The 18,043-nt window shown below is 44.5% G+C and overlaps 1 protein-coding gene across 2 annotated transcripts in view; it reads left to right on the top strand.

Moving 5' to 3' along the window:
* The window catches only part of ETV5 (ETS variant 5), a 73,426-nt gene that overhangs the window by 1,836 nt on the left and 53,547 nt on the right, over positions 1-18,043 (top strand). For both annotated transcript variants that reach the window (XM_027875248.1, XM_027875249.1), the window contains exons 2-5: positions 1,443-1,588; positions 1,728-1,815; positions 1,931-1,978; positions 2,075-2,125. In XM_027875248.1, the coding sequence (XP_027731049.1) occupies positions 1,544-1,588; positions 1,728-1,815; positions 1,931-1,978; positions 2,075-2,125 (232 nt within the window). In that variant the 5' untranslated portion in view covers positions 1,443-1,543. The remainder of the gene's footprint in view (positions 1-1,442; positions 1,589-1,727; positions 1,816-1,930; positions 1,979-2,074; positions 2,126-18,043) is intronic.

Below are 18,043 nucleotides of genomic sequence, written 5' to 3'. Positions count from 1 at the left end.
CTCTCTCTCTCTCTCTCTCTCTCTCTCTCTCTCTCTCTCTCTCTCTCAAACCATAGACTGTGACAGATTGTGGAAAGTGGGAGAGAAATGTCTTCGAATTCTTTTATGTTCTGCTTGAGTATTCCGAGATTTTTGCATAACCTTTGGAGACATTGGAGAAGGGGGGAGGGTAGCCTGAAAGTTTTCTTTCTGTTTGGATAGAGAGGGTTTCTTTTTTTTTTTTTAATTTTTTTTTCTTGCACAGTTATGAAATGTGCGCTGTGCTTTGGTCCCCCCCTCCTGCCTTCCCTTCCTTGGTTTGTATTAATAACTGATCCGAATTGCCAGTAGTCAGAGAGGGGAATGTGGAGGGCTTGGGAATCTCCTTAATTATGAACATTTCATCTGCTTTTATAACTAGTGTTCAAAACAATCTCATGGTTGGCACCTACTAGAAAATGTATTATTTTAACTCAATAGGAAAATTGTTCTTTAATCCAGGGAGAGCTAAAATCGTAAAAGTTGAATAAATCAAGATTCTTTCCCCTTCTTGGTTGCTTTTTGCTGCCTTTAGAATGTATTGGAAAGAATGTATTTTCTTAAAATTATGATTTTGTTTTTTCCAAATTAGGATAGCTATCAGATGACTCTCGATCTTCCCTTCTTTCAAATTGCCTAAAAGAGTTTTAATCTAGTTTCCTTACTGCCTTTTTGGGGAAATAAGCTTAACCAGAAATAAAATTCTGCTTAATAAACAACTTCACTTTTGTGAATCTGTCAGCTCACAAGCCTTTTGAAGTGCTAGAAAGCCCTTGGAAGTTTCTCCAACGGCATCCATTCCATAGTTTTCTTTGAACTAGTCTCTGCAGTTTATATCACAAAGGTGTGGCCCCTGCACACAAACTCAGGGCTTGGAGTAGATTTGGAAGGCTCAAGTCAGGAATGAGAATGAATTGAAATGAGGTAGTTGTATTGTCAAAAATTTAGGTGCAAAAATTTTCCTGTTAAATGTTCAGCTGAGATGCTTTCTCTTGGTATTTGATTTTCAGTTTAGCAATCACTGAATACTTGAGCTCGGTTCTTCTTAGCTTCCTCCACTGGCCTCTGTCAAGATGCTACTTGTCTATAAATAACCACTATAAACACCCTCACTACCATTTCACGATGACCTTCGATGAATCCTTTTGAAATGTGGATTATTCCTCCCCCCCCCCTCGGGGCTACATTCCTGTTTTGTCAAAGGGTAGCTCGCCTCTGATTAAAATCAGTGGAGGAAAAGTCGGATAGGCAAATAGATTTGTCTTTTAAATGTCGTAGTTTGGATGCTTTTAATCAAGCACAGCAGTTAGTGACTGTGAGTGACCTTTGAGAGCCACCTAGAAAGGGAATGTTGTCTTTGAGAGCTTAAAAAAACTGCAGCTTCAAATTCTTCACGTCTTTCTGTTTTTCACCTTGTTTCTCAGTTTGAAATCTTCGAGATTCACCAAACAACCGGACCCCTTTAGCCCAGGAATTACTCAATGCTGAAACCTTTCAGAGGGATATTAAAGACTTTAGAAGCACAATGGATGGTTTTTATGATCAGCAAGTCCCTTTTATGGTGCCTGGGGTAAGTTTATGTGGCCTTTTGTTTGCCTTTGGAGTCCTTCAAATGGGAGCCTTCTTTTTAAGTAGTTAATGGTACCACCTCTCTCCAAAGCCTTGCGCTTAAGGGCACTCTTTAGCATGCAGCTCTGTACTTCTTTCAGAAATCTCACCCTGAGGACTTTCGAGCAAGGCCTGTGATTGACAGAAAGAGAAAGTTCTTGGACACCGATCTGGCTCAGGATTCCGAAGGTAGTGTGCAGGGTTGGATTATGGCTTTGCTTAAACCGAGCAGCTCGGAGACTTCTCCTTTTCCCAAGCAGCGTGTAACTTCTTCTTTTTGTTTTATTGTTATTTTCAATTCCAGAGTTGTTTCAGGATCTCAGCCAACTCCAGGAGGCCTGGTTAGCTGAAGGCAAGTTTCTCAGCTGTCCAGTTTTTGCATGCAAAGTATTTGACTGAACATTTTCATATAAATGAAAAGGTCTAAAATGTCTTTTTTTCCCCCCAGCACAAGTTCCTGATGATGAACAGTTTGTCCCAGATTTTCAGTCTGATAACCGTAAGCACCTTCCTACTTATTGTTCGTTGATCTCATTTGAACTCTCAGTGATAAAAAATAATCCTAGCTGACCTTTGTATAGTCCTTCACTCTTGACAAAGCACCATTCATTTTCTAGGCATTCTAACATATCGTCGTCATTCTGAATAGCCCTTATTTCAGCTACTGCTGGAATCTCTGGTAAAATATCACTTAACTGGAATGTTTGGGGAATGGGGTTAGTTGGATTTTTTTGTTTAACACACATAACACTTACAGGTTCCTTGCTTACTCTGGTCATACTCCGATGTTTTGTCAAGATTTGGCAGCAAAATTGCATTCTCAAAGACTACTCGAGGCTAATTCAAGCTCTCCCGGGTTTTCCCAGCTTGGGGATGAAGGCTTTGAGGATGGTCCCAGGAATGAATTTCTAGTGTGTTGTCTGAGGACCAACATAGCCAGCTAAGGCTCGCCACCAGGGGACTGAAGGTTGGGACCCTGGCAGTCCTTAAAGATTAAACAGAATTTCAAAGGGATTGTATGTGAAGGTAATCTTATTGAACTATTTCTAAAATGTGTACCCTGGAGTCAGGTACCATAATCATTTGAGGATCTTGTAGTGAGGGTCTTAGGTCTTGCTGAACCTTGATTGATTGCTGTAGCTGGTAGTGTAGATTGGTTCATAGAGGTACCCATTCAAGGACCTCAGTTGCCTGGTTTGGGGGGTTATTGAGTCTTTGCCCTGAGTTCATTTTCTAGGCATGGCTTTCTCTGACAAATGCCCATGCCCTCCCTGCTCCCCCTAATTCTGGTTAATGAAAGATCACGGGTAATCATTGTTTCATTTTGTGATTATGAAGGCCATTGGGTCTTGTTTCTACCTTGACATTAAAAGAGGATGAGTGCTGTGGTGCATGACCAAACATCAATAGGGCATTTGCTTCTTTCTAACCCTGCTGCCCTCGCTCTGTCAAATGCAGGCTTTCCAGTTTTCTCGTTTGCAGACAGTTTTTCCCTTAAAATAAACATTAATTGCTCATTACTTCAGGGGCAGTAAAACATAATGGTGAAAACACAAGGCAGCTCTTCGTGTCTACCATGAGATGGTTTCTTTGGCCCTCGTTTTTCACTGCTGCCCTCAACAGGTTTGGTAGCTTTTATGGGCCAAGAGGCCGTCAAGGACAGAGCTTGCTGATGAAATTTGAGCAGTGCAGAGCTGCTCGAGAGAGCATTAGTCACCAGCAAGTGAGCACAGCTAAGAGAAAATGGAAGAAAATGGTGCCCCTCTGGAGAGTTGCATCATGGAGAAAATCATGGCTCTTAGTCATCGTTTGTGATAGCAAACACCTGAGCCAGGCAGAGATACAATTTCTCCCTCTCTACCCAGGAAACTGTTCACAGTTTGGGATCATTTCTGATCAAAGGGACATTTTGTGTGTGTGTGTGTGTGTGTGTGTGTGTGTGTGTGTACGTACATACACACACACAGGCAGCCTCTCTGGGGCAAGCCCTCAGGAGGGATAGTCTGAATCACTAATTGTTAGAACAGAGGTACCAGTGAAATATTCCTTAATAACCGGCCTCATCCCTAAGGCACATTGCCATGAAACTTGAAAAGGAAACAGAGTGAGCCCATAGGTGAATGGCTTCAGCTTGGTCACAGCTTGCTCTATGAAAGTAAATATGTGTTAATCTTTGCTCTTTGATTGCTTTAAAGTGATTGGGAAGTTTGCCACTAAATGGCTGAAGACAGCTCAAATGTTCTGTTTTCTTCCAAGATGAAAGGCAGGGGATTTGTAGCCCAGCTTTGTTCTGTGTTGGTGATGTGGCCCAGCCCTTCCAAACTGCCGACTGTGTGGGAGGTGGCTTTTTTGTCTTTTGGCAGGGGCTCCATGAGATGCCTTCATGACACTGTGTTTCTTTATAACTAAAGAGTGATAAGGAGAAGTGAGAGGACTGGCTCTGAATTAACTTCACATTTGGGAGCAGAGGGAAGTAGGCTTTCAGGTGGTTGCTAGCACACTCCCAGTTTGCATTTGAAGATATATTTATGAGTTTATATTGCAGTGAAGGGCAGCTAGATGGCGCTGCAGCAGATAAGAGTTCCTGGCCTGGAGTCAGGAAGATACATCTCCCTGAGTTCAGATCTGGCCTCAGACTCTTAATAGCTGTGTGACCCTGGGCAAGTCATTTAACCCTGTCTGTCTCAGTTGCCTCATCTGTAAAATGAGCTGGAGAAGGAAATAGCAAACCGCTTCACTATCTCTGCCAAGAAAACCCCAGATGGGGTCATGAAGAGTAAGACATGACTGACCGAACAAGTAACGTTACAGTGAAGAAATCGATTAGTTTTGATTCTTTGGAAATGCAGATTTGGTTAATCAGTTTTAATCACTTAGATGCCTTACTTGAAATGCAAGAGCTTTGGAGGGCAGCTTTCCTGTTAATGAAGTGTTTTATATATTTTGAATTGCTTGATTTTCTCTCTAGTTTTTAAGTAGGACATCTCTGGGTTAAGCATGCTTATAGTTGAGTATTCGATATCCCTTTCTGTAGGATCATAGAGTTGAAGGGAACCTTTGAGGTTGGCCATCCACCATCAAACATGAGTCCCCCTGTAACATTCTCAAAAAGTGGTCACTGAGCCTTTCCCTGGAGACCTCCTTTGATAGCAGCCTTGAGCAGTTCATCCATTTGTGGACAGCTCTAATTACTAGGAATTTGTTCTGCTACTACACCGAAATTGACCTCCCTAGAATTTCCAGCCATTGGCCTAAGTTTTGCTCTCTGGGGCCGGACAGAATCATTCTCATCAGTCTTCCCCTTGATAACCCTTCAGATATTTGAGGATGGTGACAGGTCTCTGTTTCTACATCCCAGCCTCAAATCTTCTCACCCTGCCTCTATCCAGTCCCCAGTTTCTGATCCTTGTGTGGCAGGATTTCTGGTCTCCATCTTGGCAGTTCATTCATCTAGACATAGTCCTATGGATGGGATCTGACCTGGGCACAGTGGGCAGTGGTACTGTGACCTCCTTCCTTCTAGGTCAAGGATTCTTCACCTTTTTAGGGTCATGGAACCCTTGACAAGAGTCTGGTGAAGTCTATGGGCCCCTTCTTAGAATCGTGTTTTAGAATGTATGAAGTGGAAGTATATAGGATTACAAAGGAAACCTATTATATTGAAATCAGAACTTAAAAAAAAATTCATAGGCCTCAGCTTAAGAACCTCTATTTAGATGCTAGATTTGTGTCGCAGTCTACAAAATCCCTCAGACCTTTTTTAAATAGACACCTTCCTAGTGAGGTCTCTCCCATATTATGTTTGTATAATTGATACTTTGAACCTAAGTGCAAAATTTTGCATTTATCCCTATTTCCCTTCATTATATTTGGCCCAGGCATTCCAGCCTACTGAGATATCCTCAGATCTTGACATCCTGTCATCCAGCATGTTAGCTATCCTTCCCGACTTCGTCTATAGACTTGATAAGCACGACACCTCTCTTCATTTAAATCGGGGGTGGGTAGGAATGTTGAACAGGATAGACTTAAGGACAGAACTCTGTAGCTTCCCACCAGCTTCCTTGTAGCTTCCTTGTGTAGGATATTCAATTTCAGTTCAGCTTAACAGGGCGTTTATTATGTGCCTACTGAAACAATTCCTCCCCTCCAGGAATTTATATTCAGGGGGCAGGGGCAGCATTGTTTACACAGAGAAGTAAATATAAAATAAATGCAAAATTAAAAGTCTTCAGTCAATCAATGTTGTGTATTGCCTTCCCCATTAGATTGGAAGCTCCTTGAGGTCAGGGACTGTCTTTTTCTTATTACTATACATAGTACTTAGCACATTGCCTGGCATGTGGTAGGTGCTTAGTAAATGCTTCCTGACTATTGGAAATAAATAATGAAGTAATTTCCCAGAGTGAGGGACCCTAAAAACTGGAATAATAATGAAAGGCATCTTTGTGTGATACTTGAGTGGAGGCTTGAAGAGAGTTATGAGTCCCAAGAGGTGGAGGCAAGGAGAGAAAGTATGTGGGGTGTGGGAAATGGCCTGTGCAACAGCTCAGAGGTGAGAGATGTCCTGGCATGATTCAGAATAGCAAAGGGGCTACTTTAGCTGTTTGGAAGCCAAATGCTTGAGGGGGATTTTTTGAAATCAGCCTGGAAGGATAAGATTGGCTCTAGATGGCCAGGTGCTTTAAATTGGGCCCTTAATGGACACTTTTAGAGTTTGGTCTTTGAGCAGCCCCAGGTCCACCTGTCTGTCCTAGTCCCTAGTTCACATTTCTCTGTTTTGGCCACCATCCTATCATGAGGTCATCTGGCAGATGCTTTCCTCAAGTCTGGGGAGCCTATCCTCACACATTTCTCTGGTCAGATGAGGAGCCATAAAGGAAAGGAGCCTAATTTAGCTTAACTTGTTAATAGTGAACCCATGTTAGTTCACAGGGATCACTGTTTTCCTTCCTTCTTGCACTGGAATTTTGCCACAAGTAAACATGAAGCCCACTTGCCTATACCGTGCCCTTTTCCGGCTCATTTCTAGGAATTGGGCTTTGGAGTCGAACAGCTGAGGGGTATGCATTTGCCAAGGAGCTAAGCAAAAGTATACATCTGCATCCTTTATTATTTTTCAGTGTTCACTTTGATTACAATTCACATTAGCAGTGCAGAAGCACAAAAGCCTGGCCCACAGGCTGGCTTTTCTCTGAAAGCCTGAGTGGTATTTTTGTTGCTTCTCTTGAGTCAGCTTCTGGAAGATCACGAGATCTTGCCAGAGGTGAGGGAGGGGCTCATTCAAGTTTAATGAAACCTGACTGCAGTTGGTCGGAAGTGCTGTATTTTACAATGTCAATTAAATCTCTCTACACAATCATCAATGCTGCAATTACAGAAAGATGAGAATTTTTAACTATTGTTTATCTGTGACCTATCGTTGCTAACAACTAAATTGTTGTTAAAAAAAAAAAAACCATAGTGCATTTATTAATTCACCAAAAGAGGTAGGAAAATTAACCAGCAAGGAGACATTTTATTAATGGAAACATGATAAATCGTTGTTCTCCAAATAATAAGAAGTTAGGATAAATGTGTTTCTATGCCTTTTCCCTGCCTCTTGATAGGATACTTCTCCATATTCTGCTTAACTGGGACTTAAATAAATCAAACATTGATTCTTATAAATACCTCCAAAGACCCCCCCCTTCTGTGTTTCCTCTGGTGTTTTCCCATCTAGATCCAAGAAACCTAGTTCTCCTGGTAAACGTCTCCCCCAGCTCTCCCCCAGCTAGAAACTTTGTGGTCGGGTTCGGTGTTATTATTTCCTACAGACGTGAATGACCCATCAGTGATTTCTGTTGAATATCACTATTCCTTGTCACCTAGGCCATAGCCTCTTAGGGTCTTCTCATAGAATTGTGGACTGTTAGATGGAAAAGACCTTTTAAATTAATCCCATAATTTATACAGATCCAGAGAGGTTCAATGATGTGCCCGCTGTCATACTCTTCATAGGTTTTGTGGATGTGAGAAATTCTTTTTGAGAAAAGAACTGAGTTGGCCTAAATGAGGTCTGGTGTCATTGCCAACTCAGAAGTTCTTTTCTTCTATAAAATGCCAATCTTGAGCAGAAAAGAGAAGGAAATGCTTTAAAAAGAAATAGTTTGCAAAGTGCCAGAGAATAGGATCTATGTAGCCCATGCAGATACCTGCGATTCTCTTAATTGTTTCATATCCCTGGATACAGACCCAGATGGGTGTATCTTAAGATACACCTTTAGGCAAAGAGTCCTTAATCACAGTTCTAAGCTTGACTTATTCTGTAATCTTAGGGAAGTTATTTAACTTCTCTTTACGGCTACATTTCTACACCTGTGGAATAAGGACATTTTAACATATATTGAGTATGTCGAGAGAGCCATGATTTCGTAGGTGTGGGTCTTCCCTCCACAGAGTCAGATTGCAGCCCTTCCATACTTGAACCCATCACTTTCTTGAGTTGCTGCTTCAGCTCTTTCTAGTGGTGAGTGCCTCTCCTCTTGGGCAGCTCCTTGAATTCCAGAAATACACAGCCCACCACTGGGCCTCTATGCAAAACCTTTGTAGCTTGATGGGCACTGCCAGAGTGTGTGTTCCACAGACATCCTTCAAAGGCCAGGATCGTCTGGTCTACGCCCCACAGTGAGGGATCGGGGAAGGATGTCTCTGGACGTGGCGCCAGGATACCTGGGTTTGACGATAGTTCACTAGCTACGCGATCAGGGACATAGCACTTCACCTGTGAGCCTTAGTTTCTCCGTCTGTAAAAATTCCTATAATACTATTTTCACTCACGTAACATAGAGATGTTGGAAAGAAAGAATTGTGTAAAACCTTAAATACTGTGTAAATGTGACATACAACCATTTCATCTCCATATTTGAAAGAAAAGCTTGTCAAATTGACATGGAAAGTATCTTCAAGGTACTCCAAAGGAAAAATCACTTGTCTTGCAGTACATTCTTACTGTTTATGAGAGCACAGAGACTTGGGGCAGCCCATAGACCTCTAGATTCCTACGCGTTTTTCAGAGGGAGATAGAGACTGAGGCAACTTAGCTCAGGTTCTTAGAAGATTAGCTAGTCTCCTGTGATGAGAGGCTGTCTGAGATACGGAAAAGGGTGCTAACTAGACTTGGATTCGGGGGCTGGGACTCATACCACAGCTCTGGTCCTTGCTGTGAGACTTGGGTGAGGCAGTCAACCTCTCTGTTTCCTCATCTGTAAAATGGGGGTGATCTCATAGGACTGTTATGCAGTAAGTACTTTGTAAATCTCAAACTGAGAGATAAATGTGAATTATTTCTTAATCAACCCCTTTGATACTTAAGAGATTTGTTAGATTTGACTATTCAAATAGGAAGGATGTGACTGTTAATTTTAATGAGGATTTAAAAGTTACTATTATTATTATTTTGCTTCTCAGCCCTTCATAAAGTCATTGAATGTTACGTCAGGGTCTTGAATGAAGGCTGAGTTTCGAAAAGGAAGGCTAAATGATCGTTTGCTGTAAGAGGTAGCATCTAATGATATGTTGCTAGAGCAATAATCAGAAAACCGAGGAGCTTTGTGGTTCTGGGAAGGTTATTGAAACTCAGCCTAAATTTTCTCATTTGTAAAATGGAGACCGTGGAACTCGGGCTGCCCCCTCATGGGGTGTTGTGAGCATTGTGCCTCATCAATCTTAAGAGTGCCATCTGAATGTTGAGTTATTGGCTTTCACGGTGACATTGGTAGAGCATTTAATTTGGATCACAGTCTTAAATCCAGGTAACCCATTTTTCTCAGATCTGAGTTTCAGAGAGCGAGTGGAAAAGACCAGAATTGCAAGTAACTTGCGTCATGCAGGCTAGTTGACAAACGACTAGGCCTAAACATTGTTCAGTCAATCAGGTGTGGTGGAAGGAACAGGACAGGTTTGTCCCATTATTGTGGTGTGAATTCTGAAATGTAAGGCGGGGTTTTTAACCCTATTTGAATCTCGGTTTATTTTTTACCAGCTGGTTAGAGTTCTGTAGTAGCGTAGGGGATTTGTACTGTGATACAATGCCTTTTCCGCCAAGAATTCTGATCATTTTGAATTTGCTCTTGTATGTGGGAGGCACGCGTCAGACTTGTTTCTTTGCTTTATCTGAAGGGACCACCCTCAAGGTCTTTGCTACTGAAAGATTAGGGGAGATGGGGGAGAGAATGGCCATCAATCCTTTAAATGAGAGTAGCGGACTTAGTACTCTTAATTCTTTCTCAAAAACAAATGCTTTTCCATATGACTAGTTGCTTTTAGGGCAGAGGAGAAAGAAAAGAGGACCAGGTAGCTAGAAGCAAAGATGATCTTTTATCTTTGTGTTTTCTCCTTATGAAATGCTGCCATTATTGTTGGCCAACCATTGCCATTCTTTGCCTTCTCATTTTGGTTAGTCTGGTGGGCTTTTAGTTCCCGGTTTCTAGGGTCAGAGTTCCCCCCTTCCCTAACTGAGCAAGCTCTTTAGCAAAATTCTCTTTCATCAAATTCTAGTTAATTTGTCTTAGTAAAAACAAGAAAAGTGAGAGAATTCTGCTCAAGACTATCTTTGCTCTTACTCCGTAGCAGAACCCAGTGGCCTTCTTCCAAACCTCCCTGGATTTTGGGGTGGGCCTTGGGAAGGGGAAGTGGGCATTTGGGCCTGCCAGGCAAGTCACTGGTGCAGCTGCCAAAGGGCACAGGATCCTGGCAGGGTTCACAGAGTTGACCCTTCTCCCCGGCTCATGGGGCTCCTTCTCTTTTACACCATTCAGAGGGAAAGAAGTTGAGGATTGGGTTCTGTGATCTGGCCACAGAAAATCTCTGCCAATCGCAGCATCTTGCTGTTTTCATTGCCCCCTTACCCGTTTCTTGATTTCAGTCCCTGTAATAATATGTTGAAGTGCTTTGTTAACCTCTCTATAGTGAGACTATTCACTCGACATTTTTTTTTCAGCGCCCTTTCATGCACATGGTGTGCCCTTGAGGCAGTTAGAGTTCCCATCTGTGCCCTGGCACCAAATGCTTTTCCAATTGGCATCTGGGGAGAGCAGAGTCTTGTCATGTTCAGCTCCCATCTTGTGGGTGAGTGCCAGTGATGCTGATGCCGGGCCCAGATTCAGTTGTATGCAGAAAGTTTTATTCTGTGAACTCCTTCAGTTCATTGACAGGGTCCTGGTTGTTGGTCTAGACTGGCACTTTCAGTACAATACTATGAACGTCATGGCGATTGCCGAACCTCCCCGAAGGTGAGAGGCTTACTGGAGCAACCCGCTCAGCCAGCCTATTCATGTGCATGTTGACATGTGGCCACGTATGCTTCTGTAGTTCACTCTATAGCCATAATTACAGATAAACATATGGAGGGGCAGCTATGTTGGTGTACGTGGACCAGCCATAGCTATACCTTTCAGGAAGGAACCATCGATTCGTCATGGAAGATATAAACTATGATAAATGAATAGTCTGGTTAATAAGGAGAAGAGAACCTGAAATAAAGATGTTGAGGGAGGATCCCAAACATGGAGGGAAGAGGACTGCAGGCAGACAGGAAGGGACCTAAGAAGGTTGCAAGTGGCGGAGCTGGAGGGATAGGGCAAGGATCGCCTGTGGTTGGCCAGCTGTCAGAATTTGGTCTCTATCCTGAGGCCATCCGGGGCTGTTGAGTGGGGAAGGTCTGGTCAGAGACACAGACTGTCCCAGAGAGATACTGTGTTGGGAACATCAAAGGTGGGTTTTGGAGGGTAGGGTGGCACCTAGAGCAGTCAGGGCCAGTGGACCAAAACCTTGACGGCAGGTGGGCCGAGACAGAAAGGTGCATCCGAGAATCATAAAGAAACAGCCTTTGAAATAAGAGCCCACAGCTAGATTGGACATGTGTGAAATCACCTCATCTCTCGTGACCCTTGGTTACCAGCCTAGCTGGCCACCTGCCCTCACTTCTGGGAGGATTTTGGCTTGGGAGAATTGTCTTACATGCCAGAACAATTGTTTGTCTTGAACGGTAAAGCCCACGTCAGAGTTGCCATTCTCCAGCCCCAAATTGGGGGCCATATTCAGGACTGCCTTCCCCTTCATTCTGAAGTTCAAAGGGAGGAGCTATTGTTGAATTGTTGTGGATGGACACTTGAAGAAGACAGGCGTCCTGATGCCTGCCTCAGTAGCATCCAGTAAGCAGGGACTGCTGGGAGCCCGTCCTGTAGGGACGTTGGTGAATGGCACCCTCTGCATCCTGTTCCAGTGAGCCAAAGGATTGTGGGGGGACAGTGCTGACTACAGAGCAGGCCCTTCACAGAAAGCAGGCCTCAGACTCGCCCAGCCTTGAGCACAAGGGCCAGATCACTGAAGAATGTTTCTCTCTGCTGGTAGCCAGCAGTCAGATTTAAACAACTTTTTTGAACAAAGCTGCACAAGTTGGTTTTCCTTTGGCCCTCTTCCTATTGCCAGAGGGCACTTCCGGAGCTCCCTCGGAGCTGCCTTGCCCAATCGTTCTTGATTTCAGCAAGTGCTGGGCCGGGCTGCATCCTAGGGAGCAGAGCAGGCCGTTCCTGCCGTGTTTGAGTTTCTTACATAAACGCTGCCTGCAGTGTGAGCTTCCCTTTGCAGACAGCTGGTGTCTGTTATGATCCTAAGTGTCATTTCCCATTTCTTGGACTGCAGTGTGGAGGCCCCCCTTCCCCCTGCACTCCCCTTTCCCGGGAGGGGAGCATTCCAAATTGGTTGTGAATGGAGGGCGGTGCCCACTTGCAGACTTTTTCAATGAATAACCAGACCCCATTGTGCTGCTCGTGGAAAAACAGCCAACTTGAACAACACCGAGACTGTTAGAAAGAAATCTGCTTGTGATTGGCAGCTGGCTGGACTCCAGAATCCTGCTCTTCTGGCTTCCCTGCTGCTGTTGCTCAGCCAGGCTGGGCTCAGAGGAGGCCTGAAGGGGCTGAGGGGAACTGTGGCTGCTCCCTGGTCAACCCCCCCTCCATTCCAGGGAAAGTTTCTGTGTCTCCATGGCAATGCCTCTGCAAAAGGGAAAGAGTTTTCTCCTGTTGGGGATTGAACGGCAAATTGTACCTTCTCCTTCTCAAGTAGGCCCCTTTCTCATGCCCGGCTTTGCCCTCAGACTCTGCTTCTCTCCAGGCCAGCCTCTCTGGCCATTCACAGACACTGCCGCCTGCCGTCCTTTCCAGCTGATGTTTGATGTCCTTGTTTTTCCTTGGTTCTTTCCCCTTGGACCCGATTTTGTCGGTTTGTACCACTGTGCAAAGTACCCAGGTGTGGGCCTTCAGGCCCAGCTTTCTCGAATGTTTTCCAAAGTGCCTTATATGCTGCAGAGGCAGAGGGCCTGGCCTCCAGTTCCAGTCATGCTATTTACTACGTGTGTGACTTTGGCCAGGCCTTCACCTTTCTAGGTCTCTGTTCCTCCTTTGTAAAATGAGTGGATTGGTCTGAATGGGATCTGAGATCCCTTCCAGTTACAAATCTGTGTTCCACCTACCCAGCAATGGCCTTTCTACATCTTTTTCCCCTTCGCTGCTAAAAACCCTTATCCAGGACCTAGTAAAATGCTTCAATTCCCAAAAAGAAACCTGAGGAAAACACTAGGACCAGCCCAGCCTCTGTAGCTATCAAGACAACACCAAGCCAGCACAGCCCCAGTAGTCACAGGAATGTTAGAGGCTGAATTCTAGGATTCAGGCACTCTAGAGGTACAGATTGGTCACCAGAAAGCACACTGTCTGCTGCCTCACTGGGATGGTGGGCACCAGGCATCCTCCTCATAGCAGAGGGGTACAGTGGGAGAAGATCTGGGGGGAGGAGATAGCACCTGGCTTCTAATCCCACTTCAAATACTGTACCTGTCTGAGCCTCAGTTTCCTCATCTGTGAAACAGTAGTAATGATTTGTCCAGCACTCGTCTATCCGGTCGTGAGGTTCGACTGTTGTTTTCACCCTTCCTTCACACACCGCAGAGGATAGAGTGAGTTGTGGTTGTGGTTGTTGGGGTGGTGTTTGCAGTTTTCTTCCTCCCGGTGACTCAGTAAGAGGGGTGGTAGGGTGGTACAGGTGTCGTCCTCATCAGGCAAATACACGACTTGCTCCTGCTGACACGCAGGGCTGGTAAGGGTTAGAGCTGCCACTTGACCCCAGACCTTCTCGCTCTCAGCGCCATGGTTTTTCTCTTTGCTGTTGGGTTCAGCAGAAGAACTCATGTGATGTTCTATGCCCTGTGTGGGGTGGCCGACTTTAGTATTCTAGAACCTCTGCAGCCCATTGCTATTGGGAAATACCCACCCTGGGCATTTGGTAAAGATCTTTTAATGGTGCAATCTTGGGTGGATAAAACCCGCTGCAGGAAGTTGTTCCAAGGTCAGTGAGCTCTGTTCTTAGTCCTTAATCCTAATACCTCCCCACTAGAAAGGCCCCGTCCATCTGCTTTTGTGCCCAAAGGTACACGACCAAATCAGGCCTTTTATTTTCTGAAGTATTTCTCCCATGTTAAATTGGTCTTAAGCAAGTATGTCTTCCTTTCCTCATCAGAAAAAAGAGCAGGCCTGGGCATTTTGTCCTTGGGTGTCAGAGTCTGAAACCTCAGGAGGGAATGCTAGCTATCAGATGGGGCAGAAGATGCTGATGTTTTTCCATCCCCAAAAAGACAGAGAGAGAGAGAGAGAGAGACTTAAGCTTATGTAAACACTTTTCAGCCGTGTGCTGGGGAAAGCTTTACAGAAATCTGTCTCTATCCTGTTAGACCAGGAAGCAGATGAACCTTTTTCCAAGGTCACAAATCAGTGTATTGGAAAAGACAATTTTCCAAAGGACTTGTCATATTCCTTGATCAAAAGAAAACTTAAAACTTAAAAAACTAACTGTAGACACGTCAAATTCAGACTGACTTTGTTTCTCCTGTCAAGCATTCTTCTGTCTATATATAGGTATGTCACACACACACACACACACACACACACACACACACACACACACACAGAAACATATAAACATATGGGCAGCTAGGTATAGCACAGTGAATAGTGTGCTGGGTCTGAATTCAGGAAGACTTGAGTTCAAATCTGGCCTCAAACACTTATTAGCTGGGTGACCCTGGGCCAATCACTTCACCCTGTTTGCCTCAGTTTCCTCATCTGTCAAATGAGCTGGAGAAAGAAATGAGAAACCAATCCAGTATCTTTGCCAAGAAAACCCCAAATGGGGTCACAGAAAGTTGAACATGACTAAAAAATGACTAAGCTAAATGTGTGTGTGTGTGTGTGTGTGTGTGTGTGTGTGTGTGTGTGTGATATATAGGTAGATACAGAGTGACCCAAAAGTCGTAAGTTTTCATAGCTATAATATATGTCTGTACCTTCTATAGAATTCTATATTTATATTGCACACTCAACACTTATTAAGTACCTATTGTATGCTAAGCTCAGGAGATACAAAGAAAACCAAAGCTGGCCTTTGGTGACAACTTGACATGACAACAACATGGAGGCTTTCTCTGAGGCTTCAGAACAGGCTGACTGCTTTCCTGTGTTTAATTTAGATCTGCTTGTCTTCACCTGTCTCCCAGGGTTGTTGGGACAAACAAATCTCTTTATAAAGATGGGGTATGATTATCAAAATGGGAATTAGTGTCTTCCTAAAAGAAGAAACAAGAGCCTGACCTGTGATTTTTTTACTCTGCAAATGTGGCCGCCTTCTCTGTAGGGAAAGCATGCCCTCCTAGAAACAGCCTAGGAAAAGTTGAACAGAGTATGTGGTTTAAAAGTCGGCCTAGAAAATGAGGCCCAACCGGAACTCATTTCTTCTTAGGTTTAAGCCCCGAACTTTCAGTCCCCGCAAGCTCTGACTCCCTGCCCTAGGAGTGCTGAGACCACAGGAGAAACTATTTTAAGATGTGAGGAAATAGGGAGGCAGATGTATTCATTGAATGTTTGAGGGTCAGATGCCCATGAGACGAAAGTTCCTTTAAGGTAGAAACCATGACCTTGGTTCTGCTTCTTTCTCATGGGAGTCCCTGCTTCTTTTGCCACCCCCACCCCCAACTTGGCACTCTGCTCGAAAGGGAAGAGTGGAGAACAGCCAGGCCCTCACTTCATAATGACCTCTTTTTTCCTAATTTGAAATTGCTTTGGTGTAGGGAACTCCCAGTGAGGAGCCTCCCTTCCGCAATCCAGTGTGACCTCTGCTCTGCCATTTCCCGGCTGCTTGGAGCCCAGGAATGCTGGGCTCTGTTTCTAGTCCTGACTTAGAAACTAGCTTTATGACTTGGGTGCCGCCATCTTGTTCAAGTCTCCCCTTCATCTTTTCATATCCTCTTCTCCCCCCGACCCCTGCCCCAGTCCTGTTGTCTGCTTTACCCTCTGTCACGTAACCTTCTTTCACTGCCATAACCCTTCACCAAGGCCTCGTGAAGTCCTGTAACTCTCCCAAAAAGATCTCTGAGGAAATCCTAGAGGCATCCTGAGCCTCTGTCTCTCTAAGTGTCATACCAAGCCACAGTAAGCCTAGGCACCTCTAACATCAGCCGCCACTCTGGGTGTAAAGATTGAAGTCACCCAAAGACCTGTCATCACAGAGGTGTTGACATCACAGATTGTCATCACGACAATCCCTTAACATGACTGAGGCCTAAACTACAATAAGAAAAATACCACAGTGGTGGAAGAGTTCAGAGTTAAGGGAAGTCAACCAAGTGAAATTAGCTGATTGGGGTAGAAAGAGATCTTCTTTCCTCCTGTTGCCATTCATTTATTTCCCTAACTTAGAAATCCGGTTTTGTATTTGGAAATCTCTCTGAAATCTGCAGGGTTGTAGAGGGGATGGCGTAGAACAGCGCTGACGTTCTGCCAGCTACAGTGGGCCGTGTCGCCTCCTGACTTCATGTCACCAGGGTTAAAATAGAGTCCCCTTTGTCTGTACGGGGAGTCTTGTCTTTGGAGTGTTTCAGTACGTACACCGGCCTGGTACAGTCAACCCCAAGACGTCGATCCATAGGAAAACCACATGACTTCTCATACAGGGAGTCATTAAAAGTGTGACTGGAAGCTGAGACAGAATTCCTTCCTTATTGGCTGTTTTAAAGTGTATTTTTAAAATTGAATGCAGACATTTCAGATGGTATCCCTGCAAGCTCGTTGGCTGTTGGCGCCTTGTTTTGCCCTTCTCCTTCAGGACTGTTGCCTTCGTCGTTTACAGAGCGGCCGTGAGGAGCTGGCTTACTGCTAGGAGGAGATGTTCGATATTTGAAAAATGGAACATCTGGGTGAAGCTATTGAAATTTCGTGGCAAGTTTTTAAAAGTTGAAGATGTCGACACAATGTGCTCTAATGATTTGACAATTCTTAGTGATATTCCCAGTATTGTTTTAAAAATTCACATTTGGGGGAGTCTAGTTAGAGCAGGGATTCAAGGAAACGACATATTCCCCAAACCTGCAGCAGTTCTGTTTTTAGAACTTATGCTCCCTAACTAAATTTGGTAAAATTTCAAAGCTTTATTTTTGGAAACTGTTGCCAGGCAGAGTCAGTGTTAACCATCCAAACAAGTTTGTGCATGCCCTGTGATGTTTTGTTTGGAAATTCAAAAGGCATCCGAGCACTCCTCCTGGCTTTGTAGCGCCACAGCAGGGCTCCAGCAGGGCTCCAGCTCGCCATCCCAGCGCCTCCACGCCCCAGGTCAGGCAGCCCCTCCCCCGCTGTTCATGGTCCTTCACGAGCACTGTGGGCACGTGTGCTCAGCATGGATGGGTGGATGATACTGCCGAGCTGCTGGTGATGTGCTCAGTGGCAGTCATTTCCATGGGTGAGACTTTTCCTGATGGTAGTTTAAAGTCGTCTTCATTTTACTTATACCTGTCCCTCCTTTTCGGGGTTAGACGGTGCACTTAGATAAAGTGCTTTGTAATGCTTCCATCCTCGAGGGGTGTCAGCCACTGTTTCTGTGCACCTGTCCATTTGACTGGACGTGTGGCACCTACCTTGAAGATTTAGGGAAAGCCACCTACTCTGGAGCCCACCCATGGAATGCCCGTAGGCCCTTGTGTGCAGAATGAAAGTGGGGGAGGAAACTATCAGCCTGTTATCCCCCAAGTAGACCCCTCATCTTTGTTTGCTTCTCCAGGCAGCATAGCCTGTGGTGACCACATTTGAAAGACTTGATGAGCTGTTTACCACTGACACGTGGCTTTTGCCAACTGGAAACCTTCAACAAGTTAAGAGCATGTTTAGGAAGTACTCACTTTTATATTGCATGTTAAGACTTAACAGTGTGATCTCGAAATAAACCCAATGAGGTAGGAAGTTCAAAGATTATCCCCATTTTACTAAAAGGAAAACTGAGTCTGGAAAAAGCAGAATGGTGGCCCAAGCTCACCTAGCTAGTAAGTGGTAGGGCA

This window comes from Vombatus ursinus, unplaced genomic scaffold (assembly GCF_900497805.2).
Source record: "Vombatus ursinus unplaced genomic scaffold, bare-nosed wombat genome assembly UNPS02014808.1, whole genome shotgun sequence".
Lineage (NCBI taxonomy): Eukaryota > Metazoa > Chordata > Mammalia > Diprotodontia > Vombatidae > Vombatus > Vombatus ursinus.
This window is presented reverse-complemented; position numbering and strand designations above follow the sequence as displayed.